This window comes from Procambarus clarkii, chromosome 37 (assembly GCF_040958095.1).
Source record: "Procambarus clarkii isolate CNS0578487 chromosome 37, FALCON_Pclarkii_2.0, whole genome shotgun sequence".
NCBI classification, from domain to species: domain Eukaryota; kingdom Metazoa; phylum Arthropoda; class Malacostraca; order Decapoda; family Cambaridae; genus Procambarus; species Procambarus clarkii.
In genome coordinates, this window is record NC_091186.1 from 17,076,369 (window position 1) to 17,101,023 (window position 24,655).

A 24,655-nucleotide genomic window follows, 5' to 3' on the forward strand; every position below is an offset into this window, starting at 1 on the left:
GGTATTGACACATTTCCAAAGAATACACAATAGACGGAAAAAAATACAAGAATGATGTATATTTATACACATCGAACATGAATATATTAGATAAAGAATCATAAACATTTGACTTCAGGAGTCGACATGACTCTAGGATGTCATATGACACAAGGATGTGACATGCTTCTAGGATGTCATATGACACAAGGATGTGACATGCTTCTAGGATGTGACACAACTTTAGAATATGGAATAACTCTAGGATGTGACGAAAGTCTACAAGTCAACGCAACTCAAGCCTGTGACCTGAGTTGAGCAAAGGGTGACATGATCATTTACATAACATTATATATCAGGGATCTTGCCAATTAGGTAGCAGTCTAATTGTTCAAATCCTGAACTTAAATTTGTGTAACACAATTCACCTCTTTTTAATACATGAAGATTCAATCATAATTGTTCAATAACAGACTTACATTCAGTAATTTTAAATTGATTTATTCATTAACTGGATAGTTAATTGTTATTAAAAAAGTGTATTGGGCTCCTCATATGTACTCATGTTATATTTATGTTGCTTTATTCATTTTCAAGATGTTTACCAGTTTGTCCAACATAGAATTTATTGCAAGTTTTACAAGGGAATCATTATAATAATTTTTAACAATGGTAATAAAAGAAATTGTTATTTAGGAATAATAATGAAGTTTTTGGAAACGAGCAAAATTAGTCTACTATTTAATTCATATTTTATTTTTTAAACTAAATAACATATTTAGAGCACTTTGAGAAGATTATTTTATAAAACACTTTTATTTAAAGGTGAAGATTATAAGGTACATAACATTAATTTATGTATTCATGTATATTCAGTAAAACCATGTATACTTAAAGCTCTCAAAATCAGTGAAGAAAACATAGTGTTTTACACTCTGATGATCGGAAAAGTAAACATGTATATACGAACCAACAAAGTTATTTTTCAATATACAGAAAATGTGAAATTGTTTACTAGTTTTCAAATTAACTCGTCTAAAAATGGCAAAGATTAATTTTGTTCAATTTTCATCGTGAACTTAATGGACAAGTCTAGATTATTTATTTTGAATAAAACTATGTCCAGTTTCATATTTTTTTTATAATAAACAGAAAAGTCATGAACATATTGAAACCATGTTGCATTAGGGGACTAAATTGTACATAGTTTTGTTATATATATATATATATATATATATATATATATATATATATATATATATATATATATATATATATATATATATATATATATATATATATATATATACAGTATACACCCTACAGTACGTCTTCGAATACCCCAAATTTGGGAAGAGTTTCAGTAGTGCTGTGTCTGACACAAGCGTCTCAGGCTGCCCTGGGGGCCCACAGTATTGGACTGGCAAGCGACTACAACCTCGTACCTGCTACCACCACAACTACCATCACCACAACCACCGTCACCACCCCCACAACCACCTCCACTACCACCAAATATCATGTCAACGCTGTGACATGACAAACACCGCACCGAACAGGCAGGTGTGTGAGACGCAGTGACATGACAAATGAACGGAAGGTAACGCAGGAGTCACTAAGGTTTAATCTTGCAGGATATGGTTGATTTGCAACTGAATAATATGAGCTAAGACAATTACTATCCACCATCACGTGGATAATTACATTTTATGCAATTGGATTATCGGAATGTTGTTGTGGGCATTGTATATGTTTTTTTTTAGTGTGAATGAGATGTATATGGGGTCCACTACCGCTCACAGGATGGGTATGGGGTCCACTACCGCTCACAGGATGGATATGGAGTCCACTACCGCTCACAGGATGGATATGGAGTCCACTACCGCTCACATGATGGATATGGAGTCCTCTACCGCTCACAGGATGGGTATGGGGTCCACTATGGCTCACATGATGAATATGGGGTCCACTACCGCTCACAGGATGGGTATGGAGTCCACTACCGCTCACAGGATGGGTATGGAGTCCACTACCGCTCACAGGATGGGTATGGGGTCCACTATGGCTCACATGATGAATATGGGGTCCACTACCGCTCACAGGATGGGTATGGGGTCCACTATGGCTCACATGATGAATATGGAGTCCACTACCGCTCACAGGATGGGTATGGGGTCCACTATGGCTCACATGATGAATATGGGGTCCACTACCGCTCACAGGATGGGTGTGGGGTCCACTACCGCTCACAGGAAAGGTATATAGGATCCACGACCATCCACATGTATGGGAAACAGGCCAAGTGGTGACTCGTCTAAGTGTCAAAATTTATGACTCTCAAGAGGTTTAGTGCCTAATCGCTTCATCTTCTTGTCCCTGTGGTTGAGAGCTCCGATTAAGAGATGAAAAGCTGGGTAAATATACCGGTAAATGACTGATGAAGATGGACTGCAGCAAGCGGAGTGGGGACGCAGGCTACTAGTCTACGGTGATGCAAGGTTTGTTTTGATTGACGCAACACTGCTGGCCACAGTCGTAGGGTGAGGCAAAGCTGGTGGTGTTTGTTTAAAGCAAAGCCGATTCTGGCAAGGTGATGCAATACCCATTTTTTTGTTTGGGTCAACCTTTCCTCCCCCCATTTTCCCTTTTGCTCTACTTTTCTCCCAGTTTCTCCGTATTGTATCTGCCTCTGTCTCTCTCTCTCTCTCTCTCTCTCTCTCTCTCTCTCTCTCTCTCTCTCTCTCTCTCTCTCTCTCTCTCTCTCTCTCTCTCTCTCTCTCTCTCTCTCTCTCTCTCTCTCACTCTCTCTCTCTCCCTCTCTCTCTGTTATGTTCCTCAATTTAAGATTAACACCACACACGTGCAACAAACTCGCATACGTACTCGCATACACACACACACACACACACACACACACACACACACACACACACACACACACACACACACACACACACACACGCACACACACACACACACACACACAAGGCGTAGGCAAGGGTTTCAGCGCACACTCACGGCTTATCACTGCCACATATACACACATGACTCACCCAGATTTCCCACAAATACGCAAAACGGAAGCATATATATGGCTCCTCTGAGTCATAGTTCCGGGATCAACAGAGGCCGTACATACCAAGTACAACGCTAGACCCAATAAGCAGATGAATCACCGTGTTTTCATTTGATCTGCCAGAATAACAATTGATATACTGACACTTATACTGTTTTCTCTCTTATGAACCTTACTGGTAATATCCATAGCATAATAAAATGTCACTGAAGCTATACACATAATTTAATGAAAGCTTCGATCCATCCTGAATCCACATCCAGTTTTGAAATATGAAGAATGGGAAGTAGGCAATAATGGGGAGAGAAGGAAGTAAATGGGGAAATTAAAGCAATTAAGGTAAACACACACACACACACACACGTTTCATGTGTGTGTGTGTGTGTTTGGTCGGGTCATTTTTTGGTTTATATAATTATATCGATGCTTGGTAAAGGAACCATAAGTGTTTTTTTCTGTTTATTTTTGTGTTCATCTCTTGGTTTACAGGTTTCTGGTGGACGTTTTTCACTTGATACACTTGTGTGTGTGTGTGTCTGTTTGTGTTTGTGAGGGTTGCTACACGTGTGTGTGTGTGTGTGTGTGTGTGTGTGTGTGTGTGTGTGTGTGTGTGTGTGTGTGTGTGTGTGTGTGTGTGTGTGTGTGTGTGTGTGTGTGTTCACTCACAAGTTGGATGATCCTACTTAATTAACACGCTCTATGTAGAAGGAAAACATATATATCCATAACGTGTTTTAAAATGATATCCAACGCCATTCCTTCTTCCTTTTTTCTCAGTCATTCCTCTCACTGTTCTTCCTTCCCCTACTCTTCCTCCTCCTCCTGCATCTTACTGGCTCCTCACAACACCTCATGTGTTTCGAGGAGCTCTCTGGCTCGCTTCCTCAGCCTCTTTATTTCTTGCCTCAATTCTCACCTCTAATCCCTTCTTCAGTATCACTCCTTCCTCACTCCTCATTTCTCTTTTCTCACTCATCCTCTCATACGTCGCTCATTATCATTATCGCCCCTTTCTCATGCCTCACCTTTCTCACTTTTACTTCTTCTCGCTCTCTCTCTCTCTCTCTCTCTCTCTCTCTCTCTCTCTCTCTCTCTCTCTCTCTCTCTCTCTCTCTCTCTCTCTCTCTCTTTATATATATATATATATATATATATATATATATATATATATATATATATATATATATATATATATATATATATATATATATATACATACACACGTAATATTAGGCTTATGTCGAGGTCCCCCTACCCCCCACCCCACCCTTACAGTTCTACTACGTCTTATATAATTTTATATTTTACACACACACACACACACACACACACACACACACACACACACACACACACACACACACACACACACACAATTAGCAAACCATACACGTCACACACACAAGTACAGAGTACCTCAATTCCTTAGTGGTTTACAGGTTAATTTTCCCATGCCAGGGGTGGTCATATGTTTTTGTGTGCATTTTTTTTAGAAGGGGGAGAGAGAGTGACTCTAAATTTAACTTTCCCTTACGAGGTGAAGGAGACCTTTTGGGCGGGCTCGCTTGAACTTAGAGCACGCACTGATTTTTTGTTATTGGTACCGTATGTGTAGCGGGGTGTACCGGGGGTGTACCTGGGTGTGTTTCAAGGGGTGTAGAGTGTACCAGTTGGGCGGGGGTAGGTCCTGAGCGTCTGGTTGGGTAAGAGGGAAGGGTACGCCAAGCCGCCAGGGTGAGGATTATGTTAATCTGAGCGTATTTCAGTCCACACCAGACTTTCTTTATCATATTCACCACCTGACCCCGTGTTTGGGGTGTGTGTGTGTGTGTGTGTGTGTGTGTGTGTGTGTGTGTGTGTGTGTGTGTGTGTGTACTCACCTAGTTGTGGTTGCGGGGATTGAGCTCTGGCTCTTTGTTCCCGCCTCTCAACTGTCAATCATCTGTTGTACAGGTTCCTGAGCCTACTGGGCTCTATCATATCTACAATTGAAACTGTGTATGGAGTCAGCCTCCACCACATCACTGCCTAATGCATTCCATCTGTTAACTACTCTGACACTGACGGAATTATTTTTAATGTCTCTGTTGTTCATTTGAGTACTAAGTTTCCACCTGTGTCCCCTAGTTGGTGTTCAACCCGTGCTGAAGAGTTTGTCTTTGTCTACCCTGTCAATTCCCGTGTGTGTGTGTGCATGGAGGTGCGAGATGGAACTTTAAAGCCCCTTCTCATTGCTAATGTATCTTTCGACGTTTTAGTACTCTGTCGAACTTGCTCTTGAAGCCATGAATGGTGTTTGCTTCCGCCTCGTCTCTGGTTCAAGTTTATTCCACTTGTTTACTACTCTAAGTGGCGGTATCTCTTAACAGTCTCTCTCCTCATATCCGTATGGCTCATCTGTGTCTATATATATATTCCATTCATGCCCGCTCGTTCTATTATCATGCATTATAAACATGAATAATAATGGAATCCTTTTTATCCTTTTCAACCCTATCAATTTTCCTATTTTATGTGTTTATCGTGGCTCCTTACTTTCTCTCTTCTTTTTTCTAGCATTGTTCGGTCCAGCTCCTGCAAGCTTGCAACGAGGTGAGCCTCGTTGCAAGCTTCTGTGCATTTCAAGCTTAATTATGCGTTTTGAAAGTGGAGGATTTCGCGATGGATCGCAGACTCTTTGTCTGGTGTGAAGTAGTGTATATTATGTCATATAAGGTGTATATTGTGCCTCATGAGGTGTATATTGTGCCACATGAAGCTGTTCTGGCACTATACCTAGTTTCGCATGTGCGTATTAGTGACTTTATATAATTAGCTTTTTTGCGCTATAGAGTGAGTGTGTGGGGATGGGGTGCACAATAAACTAGTCGCCTGTGATGGCAAGAACCATCAGTCAAGGAAGAAGAAGAAAGGAGGAGTAGTATTTACATTGGCGAGGCCTGGCCACCAGCCCATCACAAAAGCTGTGTGCCAAATATACTTCCTTTGGCTAAACTTCCTTCTGACCAGCTTCCTGTACACTATATTTAAGTTTGTTTCACCCACTCGTGACAAAAATCAAACTTCTCTGACTAATCTCAGGCTCAGTCGATTAAGGCAGCGTCTGGGATGCTCTCGAACGTCGGTTCGAATCCTCGTCACGGCCCTTGTGGATTTGTTCAGACTCTGCTCCATCAAGTCAAACTTCTCAGACTTATCTCAGGCTCAGTCGATTAAGGCAGCGTCTGGGATGCTCTCGAACGTCGGTTCGAATCCTCGTCACGGCCCTTGTGGATTTGTTCAGACTGCTCCATGACTCAAGTCGAACTTCTCAGACTAATCTCAGACTCAGACTCTACTCCATGACTCAAGTTACAACTCAAGGGGCTATATAATAACGGCGTTGTCATATTTTCCCCGACTAACTTCCCTACCTCGCAGACCCTTCATCTTTCCATGTACTCATTTATATTATTTTTGCCAAAGCTTGGGGGTACGCACAGAAGTGGACTGCTAACCTATTCTCTATGAGTGGGATACGGTTTATAGATCAAGAGCTAGTTGTGAGTTCATCTAATATCCCAATCTATTCTCTATGAGAGGGGCTACAGAGCATAGATCAGGAGCTATCTGTAAGTTCGTATCCCCATTGCTCGTAAGTTCGTATTTTCTGACCCGATTACGGGTCAGAAAATTACCTTAAAAAGATCTGGGATACTTTGATGTTACCTTGAGGTGCTTCCGGGGCTTAGCGTCCCCGCGGCCCGGTCGTCGACCATTGACGTACATAATTATTTATAAAAGATGGTAAATGCAAACATGGCAACAGAGCCAGGTGAAATGCAAACAGAAGCCTAAAAAAAAGTAGTCTTACACGGAAAACAGCTTTTGCCCTAAAGTCAATATTTAGCCAGAGTTCAGAAGTGTGAACGGTGGCAAGTTTAGAAGTGTGAAAGATGGCAAGTTTAGAAGTGTGGAAGATGGCAACTTTACAAGAGTGAAAGATGGCAAGCCGCTGGCAACTGACAGAGGTGTCACCAATATTCATGAACGCTTGGCAGAAAGTGTCAGCATAACTTACTTCCTATTAGCTTGGTGTTGAGGAAGAGCAATGGGAACACTTATTATGGCGACTTAATCGTTGCGCCATATCGCAGTGGTCTACGTCCTCGCGTCACAACCCGAGGGATACCAGGTGTAATACCCCTCACATGAGACAGAAACGGCTGGGCACGAATACTTTCACCTGATGGCGCTGTTGAACTAGCATGAAAATAGGTGCCCTGGAGTTAGAGAACTCTTGTGGGTAGCATCCTGAGCAACGGTCAATATAGCTTACTTAGGAAACACCTCGATAAGCTTAATAAAATTATTTTTAAATACCATAACATGAGAGAAATCCACGATAAATTCCGCAATGGAAAAGCCAACCCTAATAGGATATTAGGCAAGCCAATCTGTTAGGTAAGATACAACCTATTAGGATAATTAAATGGTGTTGACCCCCGCAAAAAAGGCTCTAGTTAACACGCTTAGTGCACTTTATTGTGAACCATAAGGATACCAGCTTGTATATTTAGGTGATTTAGGGGAAATAAAGCACTTAAACCTGAACACTCACTCGGGCTAATGAGCATCGCCATAGTTAGATGGCGATGAGTTAGATGAGTTAGAATGCTTATAGTTAGTTTAACAACTGCGAGAGAGAGAGAGAGAGAGAGAGAGAGAGAGAGAGAGAGAGAGAGAGAGAGAGAGAGAGAGAGAGAGAGAGAGAGAGAGAAAGAGAGAGAGAGAGTTCTTATGCTGATCCCTTCCAAGTGCTATATAGTCGTAATGGCTTAGCGTTTTACCCTGATAGTTCAATTCCCTTCCCTGCTTCACCATAAATGGCGCCTCGTCTCAGCATCACCAAGACAGATGTCTCGTCCCAGCATCAACACATCCCCCAAGGATGTATAATACGAACATCAACACATTATCAAGACAAGGTGTTCACTTCCTAGTGACGCAGTTGTCATACAAGACAACTGAGTGTGTGTGTGTGTGTGCAGCAGCGTAGATAATGTCAAAGTTAAGAGTAGTGTTTTGACACCTCCCACTGAGCCGCCGAGTATCTGTTAATGTGTCAATATCTATGATAATATTAGCACACGAGTGCCCTATATGATGCCCATTATAACTCGTGCTCGCGTGGCTTGAAGATCAGTAGAGAGATCACATAATATTCGTGCTGTCTGTTCCCATTCTAATCTCACGTCAAAGATCTGGATCCAATACATATTTCTCCAATACTTCACAAATATTAAAGACTTGTATATTTTCCAATCACTAAACAAGACTCCCAGTTATACTTGTGTGAGTTGTACGACGATTAGCGACAAAAGGTCTCGGATTAGACAGCTTGATCACAAATGGTAGAGTGGCTCCAAAGAAAACGGAGGATTCCTCGTCTTCAAAGCAGGTGTTCGACGATTTCGACGAAAGGAAAATATTGAGCTAGTCTCTAAAAGCGTTGGCCCAAAAAATCCACTGGATTGCAATGCAAAATCAGCAAAAGGCTATATAGAGTGGAGGAGGAGGAGGAAGCTTTGGCCAACCTCCCAACACTCATAAGAACGCGGAAGCAATTTGCATTAAAAATATATATATATAATACGAGACAGAAGCATATATATATATATATATATATATATATATATATGTATGATGTTTAGGAATGGTTGGTTGTGCAAGAACTCAATTTTTTTGTGCTTTTTTTTTTAAGAATTCATTGTTTTTTATGCTGGTGTAAAATAGTAAACCCCCTTTGAGGATCACAACTAGTAAAACCTCTGAGTCTTCCGCAGGTGTGTAAAACAACTGCCTCAGAGGTGTCCGCAGGTGTGTAAACCAAGTCATGCTAGGCTGTGTTGCCTGACCCAGTTACCCGCCGCCAGCCTGCCAGCAAAGCATTATAAAACCACAACTATAGTTATTATGTAAGAGACGATAGTGGAGGGAAGGGGAGCCATTTAATATCTGTTCCGTATTTTGGCGACTGGATGGGATAGGGAAGGGGATGGGAGGGAGAGGCAGGCCGTCGAAGGGGTCGAGGCCGGCACAAGTAAGACAGGCTGACGTAGGGAAAGGGCGAGGCAGGCCACCATGGAAGAGGGAACGAGGCAGGGCACCATGGGGAAAGGGGTCGCTTGTACTGGATTGAAAGGACTCATCTCTTGTAAAGATAATATAACTCAGGATTTGAAAGTGCAATCTAAGGAGATAGACGTCTTGAAGAGCAGGTTAAGATAGGATAGATTTCATTAGCATAGGTTAGGATAGGCTAAATTAGGATAGGTGAGGTTAGGATAGGGTTAGGTTAGTGGCTTTTTTTCCAGCTGATTGTCTTGGAACTTTGATCTCCACTACCTCGTGTTTGTGGCGCGTCAAACAGCAGTTTGTGTTTACCGTAATATTCTGAGTTACTTAAGTGTTAGCTCCTTGGCCTACATCACCCCTCCACGCCCACACCCCATCCCTCCACGCCCACACCCACCCCTCCACGCCCACATCCCACCCCTCCACGCCCACATCCCACCCCTCCACGCACCGCTACTTGCTTTTGCACCGGGAATCAGCCATGCCCGCGCCACCACCCACCAAAACTACCACATTCACCACCGCCACCGTAATATCAACCATAACCCTATCTATACCCACTCCCCCCACCACTGTACCACCTAGTTCCGGCTGACACCTAACCTCAGCTGACACCTAACCCAGCTGACACCTATCCCAGCTGACATCTGCCTTGATATTTACATAGACATAAATATTTACATATTTACATTTACTTAGTTGTACCTCAGTACAACTCCTCCTACTTAGACGCCGACACCCACGTCACCTAACGTCACCTCTGTCTGTCACCCTCCCCCCGTCACCCCACATCATCCCTGTCACCTCCCCCGTCACCCCACATCATCCCTGTCACCCTCCCCCCTCTCTCGCTGTCAATCCAACTATCCCCCGTCTCTTGACTTGCCAACTGCTTTGCCTAACCAGAAACAAAACCGAACATCTAGCCTATCGCGGCTCGTACATAAAAATCGTCCATATTACGGTGCCTTGATTTGTTCTAATACGTCGCATTTTATACGGATTAGCCGAAAACGTAATAGGTGAGAGAAGGGGTTAATGATACTACACTCCCCCCAACCACCTCCTCCTTTCCTTCGTCTCCAGAAACCGGTTCAGACATAGGTAACCGGCAATTCGTTATTCGGTCGTCAGGAATGTTAAATTCACATCGACTCGATGCTATATAGTCTATGGAAGTGCTGCTCGCCTGTCTTGGATCAGTGTAATGGGGATATTCCAGATTTTTGTGTGGTATTTAGACATTTGGGTCTGGCCAAGGGTGTGGAGGGGGTCTGGCCAGGGGTGTGGATGGGGGTCTGGCCAGGGGTGTGGAGGGGGTCTGGCCAGGGGTGTGGATGGGGGTCTGGCCAGGGGTGTGGATGGGGGTCTGGCCAGGGGTGTGGAGGGGGTCTGGCCAGGGGTGTGGAGGGGATCTGGCCAGGGGTGTGGAGGGGATCTGGCCAGGGTTGTGGAGAGCGTCTGGCCAGGGGTGTGGAGGGGGTCTGGCCAGGGGTGTGGATGGGGGTCTGGCCAGGGGTGTGGATGGGGGTCTGGCCAGGGGTGTGGAGAGCGTCTGGCCAGGGGTGTGGAGGGGGTCTGGCCAGGGGTGTGGAGAGCGTCTGGCCAGGGGTGTGGAGGGGGTCTGGCCTGGGGTGTGGAGGGGATCTGGCCAGGGGTGTGGAGGGGATCTGGCCAGGGGTGTGTAGGGGGTCTGGCCAGGGGTGTGTAGGGGGTTTGGCCAGGGGTGTGGAGGGCGTCTGGCCAGGGGTGTGGGAGGAAGGGGACCCTGTCAGTGTGACAGAAGACAGTCAGTCAACCAGCACAAACATAGTGATCCTTTGGGAACATTTTACTGGGCCATTAACTACGTCCTCGCCTCACATCTTCCCTATCCACCATTCACGGCTGAGGAAATAGCCCAGTCTTTGTATTTAGCGCCAGAAAGGTGAATATAATCAACAGGGAAGCTAGAAACGCCAATGGTTCGTAGAAATAGAAGGAAATACACCCCATACACTCTGTCCCTAAGTGGACTGCATTGAAAGAAGAAATTACGGAATCCACCTCCATCCACAAATTTCACGCCATATTCAATAACAAATTCGAGCTTCAGAATGGGTATTTATAGCGAAATAGGTATACATTGTAGGTGGGGGTATCAAGATTTCTCTGTAGAGAACTTTTTGATTTCTCTCACTCTCTCTGTAGACATTGATAAGTATGCACTCATTCTGTGAGTGAACACACAGCTATAACAACGTGTTATGGCTGTATATATATATATATATATATATATATATATATATATATATATATATATATATATATATATATATATATATATATATATGCGAACAAGCCTGAATGGTCCCCAGGACATATGCAACTGAAAACTCACACCCCAGAAGTGACTCGAACCCATACTCCCAGAAGCAACGCATCTGGTATGTACAAGACGCCTTAATCCACTTGACCATCACGACCGGACAAAATGAGGTGATAGCCGAGGCTATTTGAACCACCCCACCGCCGGCACTCGGATAGTTATCTTGGGCATAGCATTTTACCAAATCACCTCATTCTTTGGGGCAACACGTGAGGAACACAAATGCGAACAAGCCTGAATGGTCCCCAGGACATATGCAACTGAAAACTCACACCCCAGAAGTGACTCGAACCCATACTCCCAGAAGCAACGCATCTGGTATGTACAAGACGCCTTAATCCACTTGACCATCACGACCGGACAAAATGAGGTGATAGCCGAGGCTATTTGAACCACCCCACCGCCGGCACTCGGATAGTTATCTTGGGCATAGCATTTTACCAAATCACCTCATTCTTTGGGGCAACACGTGAGGAACACAAATGCGAACAAGCCTGAATGGTCCCCAGGACATATGCAACTGAAAACTCACACCCCAGAGGCTTGTTCGCATTTGTGTTCCTCACGTGTTGCCCCAAAGAATGAGGTGATTTGGTAAAATGCTATGCCCAAGATAACTATCCGAGTGCCGGCGGTGGGGTGGTTCAAATAGCCTCGGCTATCACCTCATTTTGTCCGGTCGTGATGGTCAAGTGGATTAAGGCGTCTTGTACATACCAGATGCGTTGCTTCTGGGAGTATGGGTTCGAGTCACTTCTGGGGTGTGAGTTTTCAGTTGCATATGTCCTGGGGACCATTCAGGCTTGTTCGCATTTGTGTTCCTCACGTGTTGCCCCAAAGAATGAGGTGATTTGGTAAAATGCTATGCCCAAGATAACTATCCGAGTGCCGGCGGTGGGGTGGTTCAAATAGCCTCGGCTATCACCTCATTTTGTCCGGTCGTGATGGTCAAGTGGATTAAGTGGATTAAGTGTTCGCATTTGTGTTCCTCACGTGTTGCCCCAAAGAATGAGGTGATTTGGTAAAATGCTATGCCCAAGATAACTATCCGAGTGCCGGCGGTGGGGTGGTTCAAATAGCCTCGGCTATCACCTCATTTTGTCCGGTCGTGATGGTCAAGTGGATTAAGGCGTCTTGTACATACCAGATGCGTTGCTTCTGGGAGTATGGGTTCGAGTCACTTCTGGGGTGTGAGTTTTCAGTTGCATATGTCCTGGGGACCATTCAGGCTTGTTCGCATTTGTGTTCCTCACGTGTTGCCCCAAAGAATGAGGTGATTTGGTAAAATGCTATGCCCAAGATAACTATCCGAGTGCCGGCGGTGGGGTGGTTCAAATAGCCTCGGCTATCACCTCATTTTGTCCGGTCGTGATGGTCAAGTGGATTAAGGCGTCTTGTACATACCAGATGCGTTGCTTCTGGGAGTATGGGTTCGAGTCACTTCTGGGGTGTGAGTTTTCAGTTATATATATATATATATATATATATATATATATATATATATATATATATATATGTATATATATATATATATATATATATATATATATATATATATATATATATATATATATATATATATAAATATAAACACACACTCCCACAACTCTGTCATCATTCTCACCTTCACCTCCCTGACATTCCCTCTATAAACACTAACTAGCTTTTGTTTATTTGATGTGACGAGACCTCGACAGACGAAACACAATTTACAAATGTTTATTCTCACGTGTTTATATTGCTGTGTGTTCTCCTCACTAAGCCATGAATAACAAATACAACAAAAATTCTTGTAGAATTCAGCTGCATTATCATGACCGCCGATTGTGAACAATGTCACAGTCAGATGGAAGTAACAGTGACAGGCAAGGTGACACCACAGTACATTAACCGTTACCGTGACTCATTGTAAATAATCCTTTTATGTCACTGAGTACATTAGACACCCTGGAATACATACACACACACACACACACACACACACACACACACACACACACACACACACACACACACACACACACAGACGTTAGAAAGAACTTTTTCAGTGTCAGAGTAGTTAGCAAATGAAATGCATTAGGAAGTGATGTGGTGGAGGCTGACTCCATTCACAGTTTCAAATGTAGATATGATAGAGCCCAATAGGCTCAGGAATCTGTACACCTGTTGATTGACGGTTGAGAGGCGGGACCAAAGAGCCAGAGCTCAACCCCCGCAAGCACAATTAGGTGAGTACACACACACACATTAAGCTCAGGAACCTGCCCAGTAGGCTCAGGAATCTGCACACCAGTTCATTGACAGTTGAGAGGCGGGGACCAAAGAGCCAAAGCTCAACCCCCGCAAGCACAAATAGGTGAGTACACACACACACACACACACACACACACACACACACACACACACACACACACACACACACACACACACACGACACTTCCGAACCATAAATCTAGCGGAAGAGTTCATATCTCCAAGAAACACGAAGCTAATGGTTGTTCTGTAGATATGTCAAATTACATTTAGATAACTTACATCTGGAGCGCATTAAAGAACCCCCTCCCACGTAGCTCTCAGATACACCCACTTTCACAGTACTTCCCCAGAAGACTAACGCACACACACAGGTCCTATTTAGTACCCGCAAGCAACACTTTCGAGAAAGATAATTGGAGAGTCGTCCAGAAGAGTCGAACGTCGCACTCGTTCCAAATTGAACATTGTGTCGTTTAGGAAGTTCCACATAGAGGGGAAGGGTCGTTCAGAAAGAACGAAAGAACACAGCGACAGTGTGTTCGTCATCAAGACCCACATAGTGTACGTTCGTCATCAAGACCCACATAGTGTACGTTCGTCATTAAGACCCACATAGTGTACGTTCGTCATTAAGACTCACATAGTGTATGTTCTCCATTAAGTCCCACATAGTATGAGTTCTTCATTCAGACCCACATAGTGTACGTTCGTCATTAAGTCCCACATAGTGTGAGTTCTTCATTAAGTCCCACATAATGTGAGTTCTTCATTAAGTCCCACATAGATCCATTAACACAGAGAAAACTCCATAGAGCCTAAGACTCCTCTGGTGTAATACTCACAACAATACTCTCGTTCATGGTGGCGGTGGTGGGGGTAGGTTCCTGAGGGCGACAACTGAGTAGTGACGGAGGGTAAAGATGGGGATCACCAGCCTCGTGGGGGCTCCGGAAGACGTCTGAGCTACGAGGAGCTGGAGGCACCGACTCCAATCTTCCTTCTGACAGCCCACGTCACTACTGAAATAATCACTCGGTTTCTCCCCCCTTTTAAAAGCAGCTGCAACCTCGCTTTGCACCAGCGAAGACCATATGCGATCCTTTAGGGGGGGAAAAAGTGTCGTACGTCAGCCTGTGTTCTCTCTTGCTTTAGCTCGTCAGTCATTCAACATCTTCCTGAATCTGATATTTAACAGAGTCACCCCCCTTCCTGAGCGTCGTGCGATTAGTGATTATATTAGTGATTCGCACGATTCAATTGGATTGGGGGGGCCTTCGACGAATTATCGTACGCTGCCAGGTTGAGGGGCCACAGCGTCACACTCCAGACGAGGCTGGTTCTTAGCCCTGGCCTCTGATTGGCCAGGTACTGTAAACTACCCCTGGATTAATTGGGCGAGGGGGAGGCTGGGCCACGCTTATAGCCCGCCGCCGGTAAAAAAGTTTGTCTTCTACGCTCGCTAACTCTATTTTTACCACCAATTTGGTGGGATATTAGCGAGCATAGGGCGGGCGGCGTAGAGTGCGCCCTCTGCAGGTGCCCTCTGTTAGAACCAGGTGCTCTATACACAACTAATCATAATGACCGACTCTGTGGCGCTCTTCATGCACTGATTCTAAGGAACAGCAAAGCGGAAATTAGCTAGTTTTGATGGCTCACTGTGTGTGGGGTAGGGGGGGGGGTGTTGAGTTGGGGGTATAGGAGGGGCGTATAGTGTGGGGGTGGTCGGGGCGTGTAGTGGGTGGGGTGTGGGGGGGGGCGTGTTGTGGGTGGGGTGTGGGGGTGGTCGGGGCGTGTAGTGGGTGGGGTGTGGGGGGGGGGCGTGTTGTGGGTGGGGTGGGCGTGGTAGATACTCTGGTGAGTGTCGGGAAGCATAGTATTTATGTCTCCTTCTAATATACGAGACTGTAGACTTAATTGTGTAGTGTAGAAACACCTTCCTCCCCCCTCCCATCACCACACCCCCCCCACAACCACTATTACCCCTTTTCTCACCACCATTCCCACCATCACTATACCCCCCCACCCCCTATAACCACTACCTTCCAAATCAACCACACCTATTACCACCCACTCTCCGTATCTACATCAACCACAACTCCCCCAACACTACAACATTACGAACCCCCAACCACCTCATTACCACCACCATATCAACCCTTCCCCACAACCACCACCCCCCCCCCCGCTCTCCAACTAACCCCACATCCACCACCCCGACTCATTCTCACTACCACGAAACTAGACTTATAAAAGTGAGGAGAGTAGCAACAAGACTTTGTGCCAGACTTTAAAGGAAACCACGCGAAAAAAAACTAAGGAACTTGATGAGAAAAGAAACCGAAGGGCAATGATCACTACATGCGAGATACCGAGTGGGAATAGACAAGGTGGACAAAGACAGAATTAAAAATTCCGAGAAAGTAGGCCAAGATGACACATGTGAAAGGTGCCGTGAGAATCACCAGTTATTAACATATCCGCATGACTTAAAAATCACTAAGAATTATATATAGGACTGTAGAGGCTAGTACTGACGCGTTCAGGTATGGAAACCTTCCTAAACTGCATCCAAACTGACAGTTCGGTAATTGTAAATAATTGGTTGCCACTATTTAATTGGCACAATGGTTTCCAATTTGTGGCTTACGGATGATATAATGTCTATATGGAGCCCATATTTGTGTCTTACGGACGATATAATGTCTATATGGAGCCCATATTTGTGTCTTATGGACGATATAATGTCTATATGGAGCCCATATTTGTGTCTTATGGACGATATAATGTCTATATGGAGCCCATATTTGTGTCATAGGGACGATATAATGTCTATATGGAGCCCATATTTGTGTCTTACGGACGATATAATGTCTATATGGAGCCCATATATGTGTCATAGGGACGATATAATGTCTATATGGAGGCTTTCTGTGACCTGTGTCTTGCCCTCTAACACACTGTGTATGTGTATAACATCATCAGACTACTTACACATTAACTACACATTAACACTTTCACACATTAACTACTGAACATACTGGAAACTTGGATCGTCCTCGTTAAACATTCGAGGAAAAATAACTGGGTGTACCCATCGCCCTGTGTGGCAATTTAGTTGCTCTTGTCTCAAAATAAATCAATTGTTTTTTAACTTTTCCCCCTTTTAAAAAATTGAATAATGAACTTCCGTGCTGTGTTGAACATTCTATAAAATCGTTTTATCGAATGAATGGAACAAATTTCATTTAAATTTAACTACAACAATACACATGTTTATTAAAAATGTAATATTAGTATTGTATAAGCTAGGAGCATTCCAAGTATTGTAACCTGATTAACTGTATGTATCTATCTCTCTCTCTAATTCACAATCATCGTTCTCTGGTTAACAATGAAAATGAATGGTGCGTAAACTGATTGAATAAGCATCAAATCTCTATTGAAAGTACAACCCTTGATTTTATTTCAGAACATGAAAATAGCAGGGGGGGGGGGTCTTTTTTGATTCCGATAATTCTTAAAGTGTGGCGCTGGGGCCGACCCAGGTTGGGTCAGAACCCTGTCAGCCTCCAAGAATTATCTTAGACAGTTGGGTGAGGTTGGCCTCAGACCTGTAAGTTTCAGACAGGCTAACAGACACTCTTTGTATATAACGTGTGTGTGTACTCTCAGCTGTGGCTGAGAGCACGGTCGACATATGCGACCGTGCTCTCAGCCACAGCTCAGAATGGAAGCAAGTCGACGAAGAACTCTGTAGGGTAAGGCAGGTCCTAGTCAATAACGGCTTCTCCAATGGTTTCGTCGAAGACATCATAAGAAGGAAAGTGAAAAGCCATGCAACCTCTGAAGAGACAACTAACACAACACCTATACCCCCTATTAAACTATTTTACAGGAACTTCTTTTCCACAGCTCATAAAACGGAGGAAAGGGTCCTGAAAGATATTGTTAATAGAAACGTTATCCCTACAGACAAAAATCAGAGGATACAACTGACGATTTACTATAAAACCAGAAAAACGGCCAGCCTACTCATGAGAAACTCTCCAGACACAAAACAGAACGCTTTAAAAGAGACTAACGTCGTCTATGCCTTCAAATGCCCTCTTGGGGACTGTAAGCTCCAAAAAACCCAGTATATAGGCAAGACAACAACATCTCTTTCTAGGCGTTTAACGATGCATAAGCAACAGGGCTCCATTAAGGAACATATAATCTCTTCCCACAACCAAACCATCGCCAGAGAAATCCTAGTAAACAACACAGAAATCATCGATAGATACAGCGATAGCAGGCGGCTTGACGTTTGCGAGGCACTACACATCAAGAAGTCAACACCAGCAATCAACAGCCAATTATTGCACAACTATATTCTACCCACCTCAAGACTCCGCTCCAATATAGAAGCATCAAGAAATATGGACCAATAGGCTTTCTACAAACACTTCTATTCAATATCCATTGTTTCGTGTTCTGTCTTGTGTTGATGAAATTAATACCCTATTAATACCCTTGTTCTGTCTTGTGTTGATGAAATTAATACCCTATTAATACCACATCTTGTTCTGTCTTGTGTTATTGCCACATCACCCCTTCCACCTCACTCAAATGTAGATATAAAATCGGAGATGCGTAAGTTCTATTCAGTTGTGTATTTGTGAACTAAAGTCTTTGAAAATGTAATAAGTTTTACGAAACGCGCTCGTGTCGCGTCAGACTAGAAATAAAAATGAATTTTGGAGAATTGATTTTTGATTTACCTCCAACAGTGAAACGAAATGTACGAAAGATTGAGAAAATTCGTGTTAGAATTATTAATCTTACTTTTTCGGTCATATTTAATAATATATATATATATATATATATATATATATATATATATATATATATATATATATATATATATATATATATATATATATATATATATATATATGCAAACAAGCCTGAATGGTCCCCAGGACTATATACAACTGAAAACTCACACCCCAGAAGTGACTCGAACCCATACTCCCACAACTGGTATGTACAGGGACGCCTTAATCCACTTGACCATCACGACCGGACATAAGGAAGTGATAGCCGAGGCTATATGAACCACTTCCCCGCCGGCACTCGGATGGTAATCTTGGGCATAGCATTTTATCAAATCACCTCATTCTTTGGGGCACACGTGAGGAACACAAATGCAAACAAGCCTGAATGGTCCCCAGGACTATATACAACTGAAAACTCACACCCCAGAAGTGACTCGAACCCATACTCCCACAACTGGTATGTACAGGGACGCCTTAATCCACTTGACCATCACGACCGGACATAAGGAAGTGATAGCCGAGGCTATATGAACCACTTCCCCGCCGGCGGGGAAGTGGTTCATATAGCCTCGGCTATCACTTCCTTATGTCCGGTCGTGATGGTCAAGTGGATTAAGGCGTCCCTGTACATACCAGTTGTGGGAGTATGGGTTCGAGTCACTTCTGGGGTGTGAGTTTTCAGTTATATATATATATATATATATATAGTTAGGCCTCTGTTCCTAATTACCCTTCCTCCTCATTGTATCACAAAATCAGACGCTCTGATCATTCAAGACAATAACCAACGCTCCCTGAAGGCGTTATTGCGTCGTACACAAGTATACGCATTAAAGGGACCGGGGGATATTTTTACACAAAAGACGCTGTGTGTAAATTGACGCAACGCCCTGCATCATCAACTCATAGTAATATGTCGCTTTCTCAAAACAACCTATAGCGACAAGAAACTAACTATAGGTGTGGAAGCTTATGAGTGTACTTGGTCCTGCGTGGGTGGTGTGTGGTTAGGCCACTTGATGTAGTGCAGATATGGGGGTGGTGTGTGGTTAGGCCACTTGATGTAGTGCACATATGGGGGTGGTGAGTGGTTCGGCCACTTGATGTAGTGCAGATATGAGGTTGTGAGTGGTTAGGCCACTTGGCATAGTACAGATGTTAAGGAGAGGGAGGGAGGGTGAGGGGGGTTTAGGTCTCTTGGAATAACTGCATCAAATTAAGTTATTAGTACAGTAGGTGGGAACAGGAATAATTTTAATGTTAGTTAGAGTTTACTGTTAACCCCATGTTCACTCACTAACCCCCAGCCTGCATTTATCACTGGTGCTAAACGACTTTATTTGTAAGTCATATGTGTGTACTCTGATACACCTGACTACCCTGTTTACTGGAGCAGGAAAGTGCTGGCATAGTTTTGTGACGTTGGTGTAAACTTACCAGCGTAGTTTGTATATGCAATTGTTGTTAGATATTGTAGTTTACATCTTGGTCTTACTATCCCGTCTTGATAATTTGCCAGATGCAGATCTTAAGTTAAAACTGTAATTGTATTCAGTATTAGACGGAATTGGGGCCTGAATATCCATAGAAACTGTATTGGAGGGGACCCCAAATTTCCCTCTAATGGGTTGTGTGTGTGCTTTTCTCCGAGGCTATGGGTTCCCCCCTCTTCCAGCAAGATGTGGTACCCCTTTCCATATATATATGTATATATATATATATATATATATATATATATATATATATATATATATATATATATATAATATACTCTAAATGACCCGAAAAGGATTCGAACCCATGCCGATCAGGATTACCCCTAAATGTGCACCAGTACTAGTGAGGGGGTCATAGTACTCTGTACGTTTAGGAGTGATTGCGAGCGACATGGGTTCGAATCCTGGTCGGGTCATCTAGAGTTCGTAGTGATCTATGGCTTGCGCGGAGGGTTGCCGCAAATGTTTTTAATTCGAGACAATTATCAGAAGTAAACAAGCAATGTTATTTGGAAAATAAAAAGCCTAACATTTATCCGGAACATTAAAATCATTTATTTTTTACAATAATGCAAAATAAATTACCAAAAAACATTAAATCCAAAAATATGTAAATGCAGCCATTTTAGGTGCACAAATTTAAGGTATCTAGCCTTAAATTTCAGGTATTTAAGCTCACAAATTTTGAGGTATTTAGGTACACAAATTTTCTCTGTGTAGCTTTATCCCGCGGGCCATACATCAGCAAGGCCACACCCTCTTCCTGGTGTGGCATTACTAATATGTGGCTTCAGGTGTGTGTGTGTTTCCTGAAATTAGTAGCCTATTTTGCTGAAGGTAAAGCGCCGGCCTGGCTCTTTACACTGTGGGCGTCCTATACTCTGAAGGCCCTTCACTGCGTCCTTATATTCCAGCTTATAATATATGAGATACATGTAGATATTATAGGTACAATACCTACATACCTATAATATTGATTTCCCTTAAACTAATTATTTATTGTACCTTTGTCTGCGGGTTTTAAACTTAAGTTCAATTTATTTAGAGAGTTATTACTTGGAAAACAATCCACCTTAATTTCTAAGTTATAAGCGTATTTTAATTCAATTACAGAGATCAATATTTCAATAAGGTATCAACGTATATACGAGGATTAAGCATATAGGAATACAAATCTCAGAGTAATATGTATTCCTTTATTTTCTTGTGGCCTATCTAACCAGCAAATATATTCAAGTCTCAAACATTTACTAAACTGAGTGAGTAAACTGAGTGAGTAAGTTCCCTTACTTCAAGACAAGATGTAGGGAACATTTCTCGATTCACATACCCTTAAAGTCTATATAAGACGTTGCTAAGGTGGTAACCCATCTTTCCCGACCAACTAGGACGTACACTAATGTAGAGTTTACCAAAGAGATCATGCATGGGGCAATCAGTCAAACACATTTTGATAAATCTATCCCCCCTTGACTTTATCACACACATTGTCTATACCACTGAGTGTTGCCCAATGCTATAGTGTGCCTCTACTATAGTGCCACTTCTATAGTGCCTGTGGCGTTGTGTACAGCCCTGTGTGTGTCTGGCTCCCTTCCAAATTACTGCTCTATGCTTCATATGCATAAACTTCCGAGAAAGGCTGTATACTTTACAGCACCATATTGTGAATTGCTAGAATTTAACCCTGAGTTTGTTGAGAGATTTCTCCTCCTCTCTCCTCCGCCAACTGCACAGCTTCTTACTGCGGATGTGTGCAGATGTTTCGAAGTTTAAATCACAATTCAGATTTGATCTGTAATACCTAGAATTTAATTGTTTAAATCTTTATAGTTCCGGGATTGTCTAGACTTTGCAGATGGATGGGATAGTTAAGTCTTGAACAGTGACGAAGGTCAAGTGAATCATCAAAATGGGAAAGTTATATTTCAGTTTTGTTCCTGAAGTGGTTATAATAATTTGGATATACATGTTACATTTAGTTACATTAATTACATTTATTTATATTTATTTACATATTAGAGTGGAGGTATAGACAATGTAAATTATATAAGGCCATTATTTAAGGCCAAGGCCATTGGCACTAAGGCCATTTATACACAGAGCGTTTTGGATAGTACGATACGGCCTCTTGTGAACGACCTGAGCAAATCGAGACGGTATTTGCGATCATTATTAACTCTTAACAACCCTCAGGGTAGTTTCTTTCTTTAACTTTAGCCTAAAACCACCCAGACCATATCTTATAAATTGCTAATCACAATAAACGTGGATACATTTATTGTGGTTAGGGCTAAAGTATAAGGGATAAACGATGCAATATTTCATCCTTTATTATGAGTGTTCAATAGCTTGGATGGTAGAGCTACGGGCTTTCGCTTTTGGAACCCGTGGATCGAGGCTACGATATCTTGAGGTTATCTTGAGAGGATTTCGGGGCTTTAGTGTCCCCGCGGCCCGGTCCTCAACCAGGCCTCCTCCCCCAGGAAGCAGCCCGTGACAGCTGACTAACACCCAGGTACCTATTTTACTGCTAGGTAACAGGAGCATAGGGTGAAAGAAACTCTGCCCATTGTTTCTCGCCGGCGCCCGCGATCGAACCCGGGACCACAGGATCACAAGTCCAGTGTGCTGTCCGCTCGGCCGACCGATCCCTCGATGGCCTAAGCTAAATAGGTTATCAGCATCGCTGGGGATTTTACGAATTTTGGCCAGTTTAACTACTTTATTAATGACACTTATTTACCCTTCCGGGGCTAAGTAACATGACAGGTTCAGTTGGTGGGACCTCAATGATTTATAAGCTAACCAATTATAATTTGTACCTGGATGGGGGGTTCTGGGAGTTCTTCTACTCCCCCCAAACTTCTACTTGGAGACTCCCCCAAGACTAGTTGCATAGTGGATATGTAACACTGAGAAGTGAACCCTATTTATCGGTGTATACACTGAGTTTACCTTAGTTCTTGACTATATTCAGGGCTAAAGTGTACTTGACGATTTATTAGTAAGATATTATGAAGATCTTAGTAACTCTCTCACGGATGATTGACCAAACCAACACCAAACCACCTAATTACATATAATTTTAATTTAAGACAGAAAACTTAACATAATAACAATGAACGTTCGACAAAGCTATAATAGTATACCTGTTTATCGTCATGTATAACCGAGCAAGCTTACTACAAAGCTATGGAAATAGTAAGAGCAAGAAGCAGTAGCATAGATGGACGTCTCTCCCAGAAATAGAAGAGAGATAGAGGGAGGTGTTCTGCTGATGAGGGTGTAGGAGGAGGAGGCTGTGGGAGGCTGAGAGTGGAGGCGAGAACGTGGGATAAGGGTGTGGGAGCAGCCTATAGGGTGAGGGGTGTGGATTAAGATGTGGAACGAGAGCACGGGGGAAATAGTATAGAAAGAACGTCTTGATTTAGATGTTAGTCGAAGGACTGGACTGAAGTGCAGATCGAGGATAAGGGTTTTGAATAAGGGTATTGGAAGGGAATGTGAGAAAAGAGGTTCTAAAAGAGGGGGATGAGGGACGAGGGAGATAAAATGCTCTCAAAGATACAGCACTATGCCAAGACAGCCGGGGGCTGAGTCTGTGTGTACTAACTCGGCCCTTTTATGAAGAGCTGCAAGTGAGCCAATTGTTGCACGATTTGGGAGGCGCCCTTTATGGTGTGTGTGTACTCATCTAATTGAGCTTGCAGGATCGAGCATTGACTCTTGGATCCCGCCTTTCTAGCCATCGTTGTTTACAGCAATGTCTCCGGTTCAATATCTAATTTTAAAATTATCAATAGAGTTTGCTTCCACAACCTGCTCCTTTAAGTGCATTCCATTTTTCCACTACTCTCACTCTAAACGAAAACTTCCTAACATCTCTGTGATTCATCTGAGTTTCCACCTTTCACCCATGTCACCCTTGTTCGGTTAGTATTCCGTTTTAACATTTCGTCTATATCCACTCTGTCAATTCCCTTGAGTATTTTATACGTTTTTGTCATAGCCTTCCCTCTCCTTTCTTTGTTCTGGTGTCGTAAGGTTCAGTTCCTTCAGGCGCTCTTCGTGCCCCACCCCTCGTAACTCTGGGACAAGCCTCGTCGCTAACTTCTGAACCTTTTCCAGTTTCCTTATGTGTTTCTTCAGGTGGGGACTCCATGATGCCGCGGCATACTCTAAGACTGGTCTCACGTAGGCAGTGTAAAGCGCAATAAAAGCCTCCTTACTTAGGTTTCTGAATGATGTTCTAACTTTTGCCAGTGTAGAATAAGCTGGTGTCGATATCCTATTTATATGTGCCTCAGGAGATAGATTAGGTGTTACGTCCACTCCCAGGTCTCTTTCTCGAATCGACACTGGTAGGGAGTTCCCTTTTATTGTGTACTGTCCTTTAGGTCTTCTATCACCTAATCCCATTTCCATAACTTTACATTTACTCGTGTTGAACTCCAGTAGCCATTTCTCTGACCATCTCTGCAACCTATTCAAGTCTTCTTGGAGAATCCTACAATCCTCATCTTTCACAACTCTTCTCATT

General features: G+C 43.1%; 1 protein-coding gene across 2 annotated transcripts in view; it reads right to left on the reverse strand.

Moving 5' to 3' along the window:
• LOC123765708 (troponin C, isotype gamma) overlaps positions 1-14,840 on the reverse strand; it is a 39,147-nt gene extending 24,307 nt beyond the window's left edge. The window contains exon 1 of one of the 2 annotated variants that reach the window (XM_045754399.2): positions 14,639-14,840. In XM_045754399.2, coding sequence (XP_045610355.1) covers positions 14,639-14,656 — 18 coding nt within the window. In that variant the 5' untranslated portion in view covers positions 14,657-14,840. The remainder of the gene's footprint in view (positions 1-14,638) is intronic. The other variant, XM_045754400.2, reaches the window with a different exon arrangement.
• Positions 14,841-24,655: the final 9,815 nt, after the last annotated feature.